Source organism: Argiope bruennichi, chromosome 10 (genome assembly GCF_947563725.1).
Source record: "Argiope bruennichi chromosome 10, qqArgBrue1.1, whole genome shotgun sequence".
NCBI lineage: Eukaryota > Metazoa > Arthropoda > Arachnida > Araneae > Araneidae > Argiope > Argiope bruennichi.
In genome coordinates, this window is record NC_079160.1 from 82,221,912 (window position 1) to 82,238,823 (window position 16,912).

Genomic DNA, 16,912 nt, shown 5'->3' on the forward strand with positions numbered 1-16,912 from the left:
TTGATAAGATTTTAAGATTAACAACAATGGATAATCCAGAGTTTATTCTATCTAAAACATTTATTTTCATTTAAGGAATTGCTATAAATAGGGAGCCTTTTAAAAATATCGTTAAAATACATATTTTGATATTAAAAATCATTAATGATTTTTCTATTTGAGAATGTTATTTTTAAATATATAACATGAAATAATTACTAAAATTTTCTTCATACCACTCCTGAAAGCTCTTTTGCCATTTGAACAAACCATATAAATATGAAATTTTAAAATAAAAAATGGTCAGAAACGACACAACACTAACATATGCGTGAAAAAAAAAAAATTTGAACTATTTAATGCGGAAAATCCAAGGCCAAAGGTGAATACCGGAAATGTGCTCATTGTTCCACGTCTCGCCCCTTAATGAGATGGAATCGTCGAAATGTGGTCGTCTCAGAATCCGTTGACGAACAGTACTTGTGAGTGTATATATAGTTGGATTTATTTATATTTGGATTCATGAAATGTAAATACTGCTTCATAAAAGATCCTTACAGAGTACATGCAATTCACTTTCAAAAATAAGCTTTAAAAATAACAATTATTTTCATGTAAAAGATTCTGATGCTTCACTTGCAACATTACTTTGTAATACCACACAAAAATTGTCCTCAAGGGATAAAAATAAATTCAAACACTAAAAAAACCATCAACAACTTAAATTTGGCAATCAACCAAGTAGCTTATTCATTTCATGGTTTCTGAATTCCGGGGTTTATTACAATAAGGAAATTTTTTCATTTTAAGCACCAATTAACTATCCTAATAGTAAATACATAACACAACCACACAGTAACAGTTCCTTTTTTAGAGTTAATTTAGCATCTGTTGACATATGTATTGTAACATCTCATAGATGTATTAATTTTAGAAGCAAGAAACCCCAACATTATTTTACACAAAAACACACCTCAGAGAATTCTATCAGAAATATTGCTTTTAGTTCAAATTTTTTGCTGTTGGTGTAAAATGAACTATTATAAACATTTATATAAAAAAATGGAAGATCTGATCTGGATAAACCAAATATATAGACATTATAAAGATTCACATTTATCTATAAACAGCATATTATAAGGTTATAAATTTTTGAAAAGTGTCTTAATAGATATAAATATCTAATAATTTCAATACATTTCTACTAACAAAAATCCAGACATTTCTACAAAGTAGATAAGTTAAGAAATCGGTTTTAAAACGACAGTGGCTGATCTGCAAAGTAGTGTATTCATTTCAACCATTAAAACAAAAAAGTCCATTTATTTATATTTATTTTTTTCCCTTTCAAAGTACAAAAACTATTCCGCCTTTTCTGCATCAAGTTTTTTGATAACTGCTTCTTTTTTCTGTTTAATGCGGTTTCTCCTTTCCTTAAGGTTCATCTTGGCACGGTTCCATCTGCAAAAAAGGAATAAAGTTAGCATTTTTCTACTTAAAATGCACATGCAGTAAAAGTATAACTTTTAACATGGTACAAAAAGTGCATGCATTTAATATAAAATTATTAGCAAGAAAAACATTTTTTTAAAAATTATAACTAATAAGGGTAAGTACATATATATTCTTAATTCTTAAAATGCACATTTTTACAATACAAAATCAAACTGCGAAAAACTTTTAAAACCACACAGAATGATTTTAACATGTTGACTGTTATATGACCTTTTCATGGTCCACACCTATTTAGTTAAATAGCATCTGCTCTATTATAATTGTGAGATGACAAAGGTGCCATCCACTATGGTAGACAGATTGAAATATAAACATCAGCATGTCTTACACAACACAAATAACTTCAATCTGTATAACATAAGCCCAGACATAAAGTTACAGTATAAAATGATTTTGTTAAGAATTTTCATAATTACATAAATTTCATTAATAATTCATCAATGACTTTACAGATAAAATAACTTGTCAAATATAACAGTCAATATATTTTGAAAGAATATACATATATATTTATAAATGGGACACATACCGTTTCTTGACGACCTTCTTTTCAGGAGGAGGCTTGTGTTCTGGGTTGGCTCTGATGGCAGCATGAGCCTTTTTATACATTTCCTCCATCTAAAATAATGAAGATTGAAATGAATAAGTATTAAATGATTTTCAAATAGATTTTTCATACCTCCCTTAATATTTATACTTACATCATCAGGAGTGATGCCCAATTTAATGTATTGGGAAAACTGCTTTTTGTAGGCATCCTCATCTTCCTCCATAAGCATTCTCATGTATTCAGAAACGTGCTGTCCAAAAATGTGCTTGCGGTGAACTTCAGCATTAAATTCTTTACTTTCAGCATCATATCCAGGGAATCGTTTGTTACTAAAAAAGCAAACAAATCCAAACTTAATTTTATTTTAATACTGTAAAAGTAGATCCAACGCATTAACTATTTATGAATCAAAATATGTAACTAAGTAGCTGTACAACATTCTTTAAGATCTCTATTGATTACCAAATAACTATAACAAGAAAATCCTAAGAAAACAGAATATTTGATTGAAGTAGGCATTAACCACAATTCTAATTACTTCTTTAAAACAAGCCTTTAACTACACTGTTACTAACAGATTATGCCTGTTATTCTGTTCAGTGATATTCAGCAATGCTTTTTACAATCCTGTATGCTTCTCATAAAATTTTTCATACGCATTCCTTTTTTTTATTTTAAAAGATAAAAACTATCCTTAACTTTGGTAGATAGATTTCCATACAAAGCTGCCAAGTCCACAATATTTAATTTTTTAGATACAGCAAATTCTGCTTATTAAAACAAAATTTTAAACTGTCCTCAAAAAGGAATTGAATATGCAGAATTTGTATTTCTGCATGTGCACTTTCCATTAGAATTCACAACTGCAGTTCTAGATGAATTTTTAAACTTGTATCCAGCAAAATTTATACAAATAAAGATGAGGGGACACCTATGCATTAAACGTATTTTATTGGTATCTATATATCACATATCTATACTGTAATAACTTATGAAACCCAATATAATGCATATCTTACAAAATGCAACTGGTTTACAGGGTAAAAGGACTAATGTTATCTTAAAAATGAACACTTAACAAAGTAAGTGTCCAATTTCGTACAGATATAAAACTACTACCAGGAATCATTTGTTATTTCTTTATCAACATTGAAACTAAGTTATTCAAAACATTTTTTTTAATGCAAGTTTTATGAAAAATGCTTAATTAAAATGCTTTCATCACATATCTTAAATTATTTAATTATACTTAAGGTAATAGTATAAGGGAGGAGAGTAAGGTTATATTGTTACTTCACCACATTGCTAGGTTAATATTCCAATTCCTTTAAAAAAGTTAATATATGCACACAAATAAAAAAAACACAACTATATTAAATATGTAAATATTGTTACTCTTTCAATTTTTTTCATTAATAATTTTCCCCAACCAATTAATTTTATTAGTAATGAAAAGATTCTGGCTGATTGAACAAGCAAGCACATTAGCTTTATATCAAATTTCAGTATTTGCTTTTTTTTGAATTCAGAATCTAACTTTCTTTATATCACTTAAACTACTTTGTTTTCCCCCAAAGTGGGTGATATATTCAGAATGGGTTGACATTGCCAACCATCTCAAAGTTTACTGAATTACTTCTGTCAGACCCCTTTATATAGTTATAGACTACATGTGAAACATTTTTCATTCAAAATTCCCACTTCAATGTTTAAATCCAAATTCTCTTTCAATAAATACTTATTTGTGTTATGTAGTCGTCTTGTTTGCTTGTACTTGGACAAAAAAATAAACATGGAAATTTAAAATTTGATAGAAATCTGCAAACTTAGTATTTTTTCAAGTAATGTTTACAAATAGACAAAATTCCGAAGTTTGAATTGTGGACATGGAAGAAATCCGGGGTTCAAATTTTGGCAATTACAAATTCTTTCTCTTTCAATAGGATTTTATATAAAAAAGTAAAAAAATTTTATAGACATTTATTTTTAGTATTTTTTTGACAATGAGTAATGAATGACCTACAAGTAATTTTTGTGCACTACAAACATTTTGCTTAAATTTTATTTTTGGAAGCATTGAATCATTCAGTACATTCACTTAAAAAACACAGCAAATAAAATCCTCCTTTTTGACAAAGCGTTAAGAAGCTCTGAACTTTTGAAAAGTGAAATAAAAATGCTTAAATAATTTACTAAAGAAAAGTCACTAAACAATGTTAAAATATAACAAATGATCTAAACACAGGTAATCACATTCAGAAAACCAAAGATAAGCCAAGTTACTATATAAAACAAAATTTCTAAAAGAGCTTTCATCCCCCCTTATATAATAAAGGAGGCAAAAGAAGTAATATCCCTCAATTTATCAGTCTTTAAACCAAGTTTTTTCCATTACCTAACTCTGGACTTGTATAATCCTTTAAATATTTAAAGATGACATATCAGAAAGAAAATACAGCATATAATCCTATAGACCAAGCAGTGTGGTGAAAAGATTTTTTTTTTCATTAGAAGAAAAATATAAGCACCTGAATAAAAAAAGTAACACCCTTATACAAGGACCATGCAAAATAAGTAGTTTATAAACACTTTCAATAATGGTACACACTCTATTGTCTAATCAATGTACATACACAAATCCTAAAACTTGTGTATGTACATTGATTAGACAATAGAGTGTGTACCATTATTTGTGTGTACCAAAAATTTCATAAACAAATTACCTGTGTGGAATGTCAAGTCCACCATCAACTGCACCTTTCATTGCTCCAAAAACTCTTGCGCCAGTAGTAGTTCGGGCAAGACCAACATCCAGGTAGCAACGGAATGCACCTGGTTGGCCTTCAATATCTTCAACAGTAAAATCTTCACCATTAGGTTCTACAACACCTTCATAGATGCTATCCATTTTGAAACCTCTCAATAACTAGAAAAGGAAAATAACTATATTTAGACTAAAGCAGATCTCTACATGTAAATATGAAGATTTTCTTGGATTAGCAAATATTTAACAATTTTAAATCGTCAATGAAATATTTATATCCTTACACCACACAAAAATTGGTGCAAATGGCTGCAAGAATTTAACACCTTACCCCCCCCCAATCCCTTTTTTACATTTATGCACATGTAAATCTTTTTTCTAACATAGGATGTTTTCTATTGTATAACACATTATTTTTATTCATAAAAATGCTTTTTTTTTAAAATTTAAGCTTTTTCTTGCAACACTGCAAAAAACTAATTTTTATTTTTGATAAAAATTTTTTTGCCATTAATAAAAAAATTTGAATCTTTATAAACATTCTTAAAATTAACAAATTATTAATTTTGAAGGTTACAACACTTTTGAAAACATCAATATTGACATAAACGCTTATGGTGGCAAAAATATTGTATTTGATTTTTATACATTCTACAGGAAATAAAATCCGACTTCGCTGGGACTGAAAGGATAAATTGCCTCCTATTCTATTTTGCAATATTTAGTAATGTCAAGGCAATATAAAGTTATTTGCAGCCACATAAAATTTTCTTACTTTACCTTTAAAATTACAGAAAAAGAGTAATCATATATTTTAAAGAGAAATGAATGATTTCACAATTTCTTTTAATAATTAATGGAAAGAAATTCACTAAGTTAAAAGATGTCAGCTCTGTAGTTAAAAATTATATATACACCAATGTCATAAAACTTAACACTCAACAAGTGAAGAATCTTATTCAGTGAATTGCTTTAAAGTTTTCAATTTTAAATTAAAGTATTTTCTTTGCCACAAAGTGATGTTTAATGCGACTCAATGTTACAGTTTAAAATTACATTGCAATAATCATTATTAGAAATTGTGTTAAAATTAAATTTCTAAAAATTACTAATAAAAAAAGCATTTTAATAAAATTAGTATTACTGAAAATTTACTGTATTAAGTATATTACACTGTACTAAATATTTTTAAGCATTTAAAACAGTGTAAAATACAGTGTTAATAAGCTTTGATGTTATGGCGGAAGCACGTTAATATTCTATTTTATATTTTTAATTAAAATAATTAACATTTTGGAAAATCCATTCTTAGTATACCCAATAGCCAAGAAGCAACTTTATCAAATTTCATTTTCGTAACTTCAGCAGTTTGTGCTGCATGTTACTCTCTCTAACAGGACAAGTCTGTATATAAGGGAAGATTTCAATGAGAGGAGACAAAGACTCTTAACCCTTATTGTGGCAAGATTGCTTTTTTGAAGAAAAGCAAAAATTATTTTATTATTAATTTTTCTTTAGTAATTATTATTAATTTAAAAATTTTATAGAGGTAGTATATTTTTATAAAGTTGTATGTATGGTATACTATACAAAATGAACATAAGAATTAAAGAAAAAACTCAAAATTGTTAAGGAAAATGATAAAAATTTGAGCCTTAAAGAATCTACTTTTAAATATATAAAAGCTAAAATTTGTCGGGATTGGACCAACACATAAAAATTTTCTTCTAAAATTACAATTCAATATAATACAGTAAAATCCTCTCTTAATAGTTTGCTCAAGATACTGTTATAATAAGATATTAATGAGCCACAATAGAGGCTTCATTTTTTCAGTTTAAATTATGTTTGATATTATCTTTATGGCACATCAACTTATATTGCAGAATATTTACTGTCACTCGTTGGACCAATTTGCATATTTATTTCTTAATAAAATATATGTATTTATTTTCGATAACTAAAACAAATTCTTCCTACCCACAAAATAGGAATTCCAGCAAAGTTTGAACATTTTTTTTGAATAAGAAACATGACATAGTACTATTTTGTACTGCCCCTTCAGGATAACCTTCATAATATTTCAATAAGCAATGCATATAGATGGAGTGGTTAAAACCATTAAACATTAGCTTCATTGGCATAGGCAGCCCTAAAAAGTTTACTTCGAAATTCTCGAGAAAATTAAGCACTTTTCATGATGCTATGTACCCTGTTTTATCTATATTTTTAGTATCTGGAGAAAGTAGTACTTCCTACCCTTAGAATGAATACAAAATTCTTCAAAGGGGTTAGAAATAAAACATACAAAATAAGAAACTGAACCTTATAGATTAAAAAAAGATTCATCAAAATCTCAGTTTAGCTGATCTCTTGCACATCCTAACATTATCTCAACAGTTGAAGAAATAAGAATCTGAATCCATTCCTTTAAAAATATCTATTATGGTGAACTGTTTTTATATTTTACCATCTTCCAATAATTAATGTATTGAAACAATAAATACTAAGATGCTTTTAACAGTAAAAAAAATACAAAATGCAACAAGAAATTTGCATATATAGAATATATTACCAAGTTATATTATATTCTTTACAATTTTTAAAAAATTTCATCAGTATGCATCTCTGCTAAAATGTTTTGATAAATGGCAGTGAAACAACCGAGGTTTCACACTATATTTTATGCATGAAATACGTTACAAACAGAAAACTATTGTTTAATTTTAAAAATGAAGTCTTTTTCTTCTTTCTGTTACCCACATAATCAAAGATTTAAATGCCTCACAGTGAAAGCTTTAATAACGTGCACCGTGTCATAATTTATATTAATATATATATAGAACTTACTCTTCTAGCAAGTAATAATCCAGTACAATATGCAGCTGCATAATTAGTCAACCCGACCTTGATGCCATAACGAGGCAATTCATGTGCATAGGCAGCACACACAATGACATCACCTTCGATTCTGGCATACGCTATCTGCAAAAAACATTTGTATATCAAGGATTGCTAAAGGATTAAAAAACCTCACACCCCCCATTTAAACAACGTAAACAAAACACACCTGACAAATAATGTCTTTGTTCGTAAAACGAACTATCATTCGGTATTTGGGAGTGTTATACTTATTTTTGTCTTGAACAACAAGTCGAACTCTGGCATAGTAATCAGTTCTTCCTTCTGCAAATAAAAATATATATATTAACAGATACGTTCTTTCAAATTTGTGCCAAACATTCCAAAAATTAACTAGGCCAAGTGGTTTAATAACTGGCAAACAATTCAATACATAATTATTAACCATCTGACAGAGTTATCATTTAGAAAAAATGCATACTAATAAGTTTTAAACAAATATTCATCAATGGCATGTGGTTAACACTTAAGTATCAACAATTAATTAATTGAATATGTAGCACTTTTCAAACTTAATTAATCCTTTAGTCCTGATATCTCAGGCCAGTTAATTAATCCTGATATCTCAGGCCAGTTAATTAATCCTGATATCTCAGGCCAGTTAACAGCATTATAGCCACATTAAATTTTGAATAAAAAATCCTCAGAAATTGATAAAAAACATTTAAGTCAATAGTCAAATATTCAATATTATCCAGGTCTCAGGTCAATAGATTTAACTTGCTAACTTTTCATAGTTAAGTTCAATACATATTATTGAGAAAAATTATTGGAATTCTAATATATTTGTCAATAACTTACCACGTCGCCTTCTGAATTTAACTTGAAACCTCTTGAAATAGGATTTATTTTTAACGACTTTCACGAATCCCTGAAACAAAGAAAACGTCAACATCAAATTCGACAGCGAGCAAAGACGACAAATGCCAAATTAAAGTGAAATAATTTAAATAATATATGACAAATTATTATACATATTCTCAGTTTATCTGAACAGGATTTAAATTTCTGACACTTGAGTCTATCATCATACTTATCCACGTCGGCATTGCTACAATCAAATTATAGATGCAAACAAAATCTATACTATCTGTTACACGGATAATTTTTATTGCAGTTTATTTTGAAAGAAATTAAAGACTTTAAATTATAAGTAACCAAATAAATGCATAAAGAAAATCTTAGCTGCCACATGGTTATCGAGGGAAATTTACAATCATAATCCATCCAGCAACATTTTACATAATGAAATTAATTACATCATTAAAATTAAAGCTTGAACTTCTGATTAACAGAAATCACGTAAATTTTCCGTACTTACCATTTTATTTAATTAATTTTAATACCAAGATAGCTTCGGCTTTGGGGCGCTAATTTTGCAACTACATACACAAGTCTTTTCCAATCACCGTATTTCATCAGATCACATCAGATCTGTGTTCTACCACATGTTGCCAAATTTTTTTTCGTTGCCAAAAAATATCTTGTGAAATGCCTTGATGACGTTCTTTATTCAATTTGGCGAACATTCATATTTTCGGCAAACTCCTATCTTTATAAGAATACCAAGAAATTTTCTAATAATTTTTTCCAATAAATTTTTTTTGCTGATGCTTTTAACGTAAAATTCTTGCAAATATTAAAATTGTATTGTTCTTATTGACTGTTTTTCCTTAACTTTCATTTTGAAGATCAGAAATATAAACTTAAAAATATCCTTATTAGATATCGGATGAACAATTTAACTTTAGAAAATTTATTGGGTAAACATTTAAGCTTTATTCTGCTTAGTCCTTCTTTTTTTTTTTTTTCATGTTGATGCCTTTTTGTATTAGCGTCAGATTGCCATTTATACTTTATTAAATATAAATTTTAAATACTAAAAGTAGCAGAATACATAAAAATATGTCCAAAAAACAATAACATACTCTGGATAGATTGTTACACATTAGGTAATTCGATTAATGAATATGGTTTATGGGATTTGAAATTAAAAGCTGATTGGTTTCGAAATAAGATTCCCCAATCACCCTGATTTCAATCTTTTAAATTAACGTGATTTATAAAGTTTGTAGTTTTTACTGAGAAAAACGCCTTACGATATGTAAGGTAGTTGGATTATCAACAATTCTTTAGAAAACATGGTAAGAAATATAGGTTTTTCATATTGTTTTGATATATTCGTCATCTCTCAATGTGTTATTGACTGAAGTGTGAAAGGCTTTCTTATTGCTGTTCCATTGTTTCTCCCCTCTTCTCTTCTTTCCAGATTGTTGTAGGAAAATGATATCTTTCCATTTTTTTGTCATTTCACTTGAGTGAAATGGAATGTCTCCCCATCCCCTTCATTTTGAATAAACTTAGTTGTTCGGAGACGGGCGAGCAAAATGAGAGACCAATAAAAATCGCAAAAAGCTCAATACCTTTATTAGAATATCAGATATTTCTGAAGCAGATGAGACCAAAAATGCCATTACTCAAGGCAATAAAAAGGAAATTAAAATTTTTATAGATACTGGTAAAGATGGCTGCGCATTGCAAAAAATAAATAAATAAAACTTTTGACTGTCATCTTCATAAGAATGATAGTTATTTTATTACAAGAAGAATTTCATTGTCATAGAAAATTACATATGATCAGTAACTCTAGAGCAGATAGACAATGTTCCAATTAGATGCAAAAATTCTAGAAAATATATTATTAACCCATTATATTGTCAAAAGCTTTGATACTGAAGCCTCAGTCATAGAAATAGCAGAAGAATTGGGAGAAAAGCAAATTCCAGCTCCCAAAATATTCAAGTTCATAAAAAATAACTCCCACAATCTATTCTGAGTTAAACTGGTAAATAAATAACTGCCACATAATGTGAAAAGATCAGACTATTTAGATGTAAACACAAAAATACCTTAGAGCACAATACTAGGAAAACTTCCAAATTTGTCACAAATGGTGACCACTTTCAAAGTAGCACTAAAAATTAGCAATGCTTTAAATCGGATATGGATGATATTGATCATAATTGTACATTTGCTGATAAAAGCATTGTCATAGCTTGGACTACATTGTCCAAAAATACCTTTCTTGCCTAATATTTGTGGGGGGGGGAGGATGAATCAACAAGTATAAAATAATAGAAAATAAGCAAAAAACAAATTATTGCAAAATCTGTACTTCAATCAGGAAATCATTAGAGGAGCTTCTAATCAAAATCCTAAATTACTTCGACCCTTTAAGAACTCAAGAGATAAAGTAAAATTAAAAAGAATTTTCACTACCCTTATTGAAGTGATTAAAAAACTTGATGCAAACATTAATATAAATAAGATTTTTAATGACAATCATTTGGAGAAAAATAGTCTCTGAAAATTTAATATTCACCTTGGAAAATTTAATGTTAATGGAATTAAAGGCAGAGATCACCCAATTAAAACTTGATTTAGAATCATACCACAAACAGAACTGTATTAAAGAAATTTAGTGAAAACCAACCAATAAATCATGGCTACAACAGACTCTTTTCTAGGTAATAACTCTTTTGGTGTCATAAATGGACATCTATCAGCAATATCTGAAGGAAGCTTTATTTCTTCTGATAGTGAAACCTACTAAAATTCTTTTTTTTTTCTCTCTACTTCTTTCTCCCACTTTTGTGATTAATTTAATTCAGTGGTATTCTTTTGACATTTGTTACAAAACACTTGAAAAGAAAGTTTCCCATAAACTATTTGCCCTAATTTTAACGGTGGCTAACATCAACCTTTCATACAATCTTTTTACAAAATTTGCTCTTCTTGAAAACTAGTTTGAAGTGTGTAATTTTATTAAAAGTTATTATTGAACTTTCATTTTATCATTTTTTTGACATTATTAATTACAAAAATATTAAGAATGATAAATGACAATTAACCCTAGCAGACAGAGTAAATATTTAATTGCATTTTTTTTAGAATTTAACTCGAACTATAACTTCAGTATTTTCCTTTTGATTCATTGAACTCTTACAAGCTAATAAAATAATCTTTTAAATGTATATCTATAACTAGGAATTTAATTTTTACAAATTTGTAATTTTTGAAGAGATTGCTGTTCAAAAGATTTTAATTCTCTTTTAGTAACTATTAAAAATTATTGCAATAAAATTATCTATTAATTAAATTGATAGTAATGATAGAGGACTTGTAGATGCATACTGATTATACTGTTTATTAGGAGTAAACTCTTCAGCATTTGAATAATTGAATTAGAATTTGAGCACCTGTAGATATGATTTTTTTTATAAATGTTATTTGAGCGAAGCTAAAATATGCAAACAGTAGAAACATTTTTTTGGAAGGAAAGGATGACATAATTGTTAGATCAAAATGAAATGAGATGAGTTTAAAAAATCAACTGTTAAATGCTCCTGCTTAACTCATTTTTTTTCCCTTCCCATTCTCAGTTGACTCCATTATAAGATGAGATATTAATAAATTCTTAGAATGAATTGTGCAAGTTTATTTCATCTAAAATGTTATTTACATATCTCTTGACTAGATAAGATTTTGATTTCAATGACAGAATTTAGTTATAAAAAATCAGATGAAAAATTTAATCATATTGTAAGTATGTATCTAAAAATGCAACAGTTTATTTTGAATGATTTAAAAGAATGTTTTCATACCAGTGTACTCTATGGAAATCATTGTTGGGATTATTTTGCTTCTAAATGCAATCTTTTCATTTTTTTTTTCCTGGTGTAGTATAAAAGTTATGCTTTTCTATTTATTATTATGGCGATTTGCCTCAATAATAAATTTTATGATATGCTTGACTTAAGTCCTTGTTTTTTACAGAAGAGGTCCAATTTCTGGAAATCTTGGAAAGACTTTGTATTTGGCATGGTAATGAGAATACTATGGAAGAATGCTTAGAATTAAGAGAAGTATTCAAGCTACATATCATACTGAAATGAAGTTTATTGCAGCAGCTAATATTACAGATTTTAAATTTTTTACTTTAGCTACATGTATTGAATCACTGGATATAGTAAAATCTTATTAATCCATCATTTGGCAGTTAATGGCAACATTTATGTATTTGCTGATAAGTAACAGTCATAAAATGGAAACCATTATCCATTAATTTTTTAGCTGTTATGTCTAACATATCATAATTATCATATTTTTCTTTATTATCTGTCTGAAAGTGATTTCTTGTTATTTTGTGTTAAATGTTCAAAAATAGTTTGATTTCCATTTCACATGTATTAAGTTATTAATAACAGAGATATAAAAAATGTGACTGCTTCATTAAACTTATTTTATTTAAAATACAAAATTATAATTTTTAATTGTGGTTTTGAGATTTGCATATTTTGTTTCTAGAAATTCCATTTTAAATTTACCCCTTCACTGATGTATTTATATTTAAACAAATACTAATGCATTTAAGAAAAATTTTCATTCTGTTAATTGATATTCAAAAAATTCTTCAAATTTTTTTCATGGTACTATCAAATCAGTCTTAACATTATTGAAGGATACTTTTAAAACAATAAGTAATTTTTTCTAGATTTTGTATGCATATGTATATATATATATTTAAAATTTTTATAAATGTATTTTAGTGCCTCAGTCTGAAAAAGATAGCTTGTAAAATCTAGATGCTCTAATTAAACTTCCTTCAATTAAAGGACCTAATGAAGCAATATTGAATGTAAGCAAAATTGCATTTGTTTAGATAAGAAATTGGTTTTGAAAATTTGATTTTCTACTTATTAATCTCAATTTGTTCATATCTTTTTAAAAAAGTTATCAAGCTTATAAGTTAACTTCTCTTCAGTACAGTTTTTCTCTAGTCTAGAAGTGATTATGGAAATCTTATATATTTGTATGAACATTTTGGATTTTTATTATGTTTAAATTGTTTTTCAAGTTATAATAGTAATTGGGAAGATTCTTAATCTTTAATACCAAATATGTTTTTATTATTATTCCTAAAGAATAACCACATTGTATTATCATTATGATTTCCAATTTCCAAGAAATATTACAAAATGATAAGAATGTTCAGATACAATCAACATTTCTATTTTTGTTGTATTTGTTTTTGGAAAAATTCATAATTCAAGATTTTAATTTCCTTACCAGTTTGGAATAGAGATATTTCATATGACTCATAAAAAACCAAGAACTTTTATTAGGGTTTTTAAATTTTGGTTGTCCTTCTGTTGGGGCTGTAGGGGATCAACTCTGTAATTCTAATTGCAGATATTTCAAATATTTGTTTCAACCATTTTAATGTTCATTAGTATATTCTAACTGTATTATTGACTATTTTATGCAATTTGGTATATGTTTTAACATATTGCTTTGAATAAAGTAATAACATTCTCTGACTGTTAGTTGCTTATGAAACTAACCTTTTGACATTCTGTAAAATCTTGACATAAATATGAAGAATGCATACACTGTTCTCAATGTATTTGAAAACTGTTCAAAAACATAAGTAATAATTATCTCAAAATGATACTTAAATAGGAAATGATTGTGAAATTAAAGCCTACAGATTCAAACTGCTTGTTTCTAATTATTAAGAAATTACCTCCAATGTCTTCTTTTTTGTTTTTCTCACTGTCTCTTCAATATTTTTTTAAAATTGGGTTAAATTAAAAATTTATTTATTATTTGGTTAATGAAAATGAAAATTTATTATTTGGTTAATTAAAATTTATTTCAATCAAATTTATAAGACTTCCTGCTCAGTAAAAATAATATGTAAACAATTATAATGGAGTAAATGTTTTGAGTAAAAATTATTTGTCTGCTTCATAACTTTTGTTATTAATGAGTTATTGAGAAGAAGATTAATAACAAAAGAGGGGGGAAACATTTTTCGAATACATTTTTAAATTAATATTCATGATTAATTTGAATGAAGCATATTAAAAAAAAAATCTTTTTTAAATAAAGTTTAGGTTAATAGGCATTAAAAGTCAAATTTTAAATATCATTTTAGAGTGCTGATTATTTCTATGACATGCATTCACTGAATAAGAAGTTTTAATTACATTTCATTTCATTAATTGTTTAAATAAAATGTTTATTATAAATATCTATCAAAATTATTAAATGAAGCTTATGTTTAAGTGAAATCAGTAACTTATTTTTACATAGTAAAATTTGCTGTGTTATTTTTCATGCACTGACCTTCCTTTCTTGCATTCAATGGCTATCATGTTATAATGTTCCTGTGTTTTAATTAAAATAAATAACGTTTATTATAATGTCAGACTTTAACCTCTTTTCGAAAGAATTTCTCATTGTTTATTAAACATCAATGAAATAATTTTTTAATGAATAATTAGTAGAAGCTGATTTGTTCTAAATGATATAATGGATTTATATTCAGTTAGGGGTAATATTTACAGCTTGTGTTGAGTAAAAGACATATTTTTATGTTGTTGTTTTTTTTTGTAAAAAAAAAATTACAATTTGTCGGTATTTTTCTCTAAACTGTTTGATAAAGCTTAATACAATTTTATCTATATAGACTATCAAATTATAATTAATGTTATTAATACCTATTAATATTATCATTACACAGAGCATCTATTGTAACTGAGGTCTGACAATTAATTTTTTTTACCATTATTTAAACTTATACTTGCAACTGAAAAAATGTTTTAAAAAGTATTATTTTTATGGTGTTTGAGGTAATAAATGTATTGGCCAAAAATTTACCAAATCTTAATTTTTATGAATCATATTTAGAAATATAAATTTGACAAATTAGCATTTAAAGAAGTGTTATACTTTCCTGCGACTAAAATTGATCAACTTCTTAAACTTCAAGTTGCACTATTTTAGACAACTTCATTGGCTGCCTCTTGGAAGATCCACTATTTGACTTTCTTAAGGTACCTATTTATTGGTAAATTGTAAAATGTTATTTGAAACGATTTGTGATAAATGTTTACTTATTTATTTTTGTGCAAAGGAAAATATGTTCAGACTAATAATCCAGATGAATTTAATTTGGATATGGTTATAAAGAAAAAGGTGATTCTATGTATATAATACAATGCAAATATTTTTTCTAGATACATTTTTTTGTTTGTTTTATACCTTCAATACTCTTTTCTGTGACACTTTTATAGGTATTCAAACTGAAGAAAAATCTGTACCAGATGAAGTATTTGGAAGACTGAAACCACAATAGTAATACATTTCAATTTTATTTGTTAATTTATGTAAATAAACTATTTTTTTAAAGCCTGAGTCATGTTATTTCAAATATGAAATATTTGTTATTTACATTCTGCAATTTTCTTATTTTTGTAGTCATAGAATTTCTACGTTTGATATGATTCATGCTGCTGAAAATTGAAATAAAGTTTTAAGTTAGCAAATTTAACTTATTTAAACATAAGTTAAGCTTATTAATGAGATTTTGTTCTTAATTTTCTGATTGGTATTCTTTATTTAAACAATGAAAGAAATAAAATATGAATTTATGTGAGTGGTATGTAAAGTTATTTTTGTTTAACATTTAAACTACTAAGGTAATAAAAGCAAAATTCATTATTAAAGTTTAAACATTTCTCCTATTTGGATAATAATAAAGCTATACAGATGTGAAGATATTTTTGGACTCGTTGCTGAAATGATTGTGAATTGAATATCAATCTACGCAATACAAATTCAGATTGCCAATCCTCTCATTTATTATCATTTACAAATAAATCATTTGTAAATGATAATAATAATTGCAAAATTCAAAAATTTCAAATGAAAAACTTGGAACTAAAGGTAATAAAAGCAAAATTCAACGATTTCAAACGAAACACTTGTGAATGAATGTAACAAACACAAGATTCAAAATACTCTTATGATAAAATATTTGAGAAATAAAAAAAAAAAAAATGTAATATAAGAAATAGTTGTGTAATTTAAAAATATATATATTTGTATTTGGAAACAAGTATTTGGACACAGTGATAATAGAGGGTAGCTTAATAACTGTCAGAGGTGTAACAATTTCCCCTGAGGCATTTACTACATTATTCTAATTATCATGTGTCATTATGAAGTATATAAAAATCTCGGTCTGCTACTTTTTTCATTCACAACGTCTATATGCATATTAAAACATAAAAGCATTCTGACACAATAAATACCAGAGTATAGTTTCATTACAA

At 26.8% G+C, this 16,912-nt stretch overlaps 1 protein-coding gene across 1 annotated transcript; it reads right to left on the minus strand.

Annotated features, from left to right (window-relative positions):
• Positions 1 to 1,296: 1,296 nt before the first annotated feature.
• LOC129988451 (60S ribosomal protein L5-like) lies at positions 1,297 to 9,190 on the minus strand. Its single transcript, XM_056096682.1, has 8 exons — positions 9,052 to 9,190; positions 8,532 to 8,601; positions 7,879 to 7,994; positions 7,659 to 7,793; positions 4,768 to 4,970; positions 2,196 to 2,373; positions 2,024 to 2,112; positions 1,297 to 1,440 (listed from the first exon to the last, which is right to left on the minus strand). The coding sequence occupies exons 1-8, from the start codon at positions 9,052 to 9,054 to the stop codon at positions 1,341 to 1,343; spliced, it is 894 nt and encodes a 297-aa protein (XP_055952657.1). The 5' UTR covers positions 9,055 to 9,190; the 3' UTR covers positions 1,297 to 1,340.
• Positions 9,191 to 16,912: the final 7,722 nt, after the last annotated feature.

Coding starts and splice junctions, on each gene's coding strand:
- LOC129988451 (XM_056096682.1), bottom strand. Junction 7,794..7,878: donor ACAAAGACATTATTTGTCAG/GTGTGTTTTGTT, acceptor TGTTTTTTGCAG/ATAGCGTATGCCAGAATCGA. Junction 2,374..4,767: donor GGACTTGACATTCCACACAG/GTAATTTGTTTA, acceptor TTGCTTTTTTAG/TAACAAACGATTCCCTGGAT.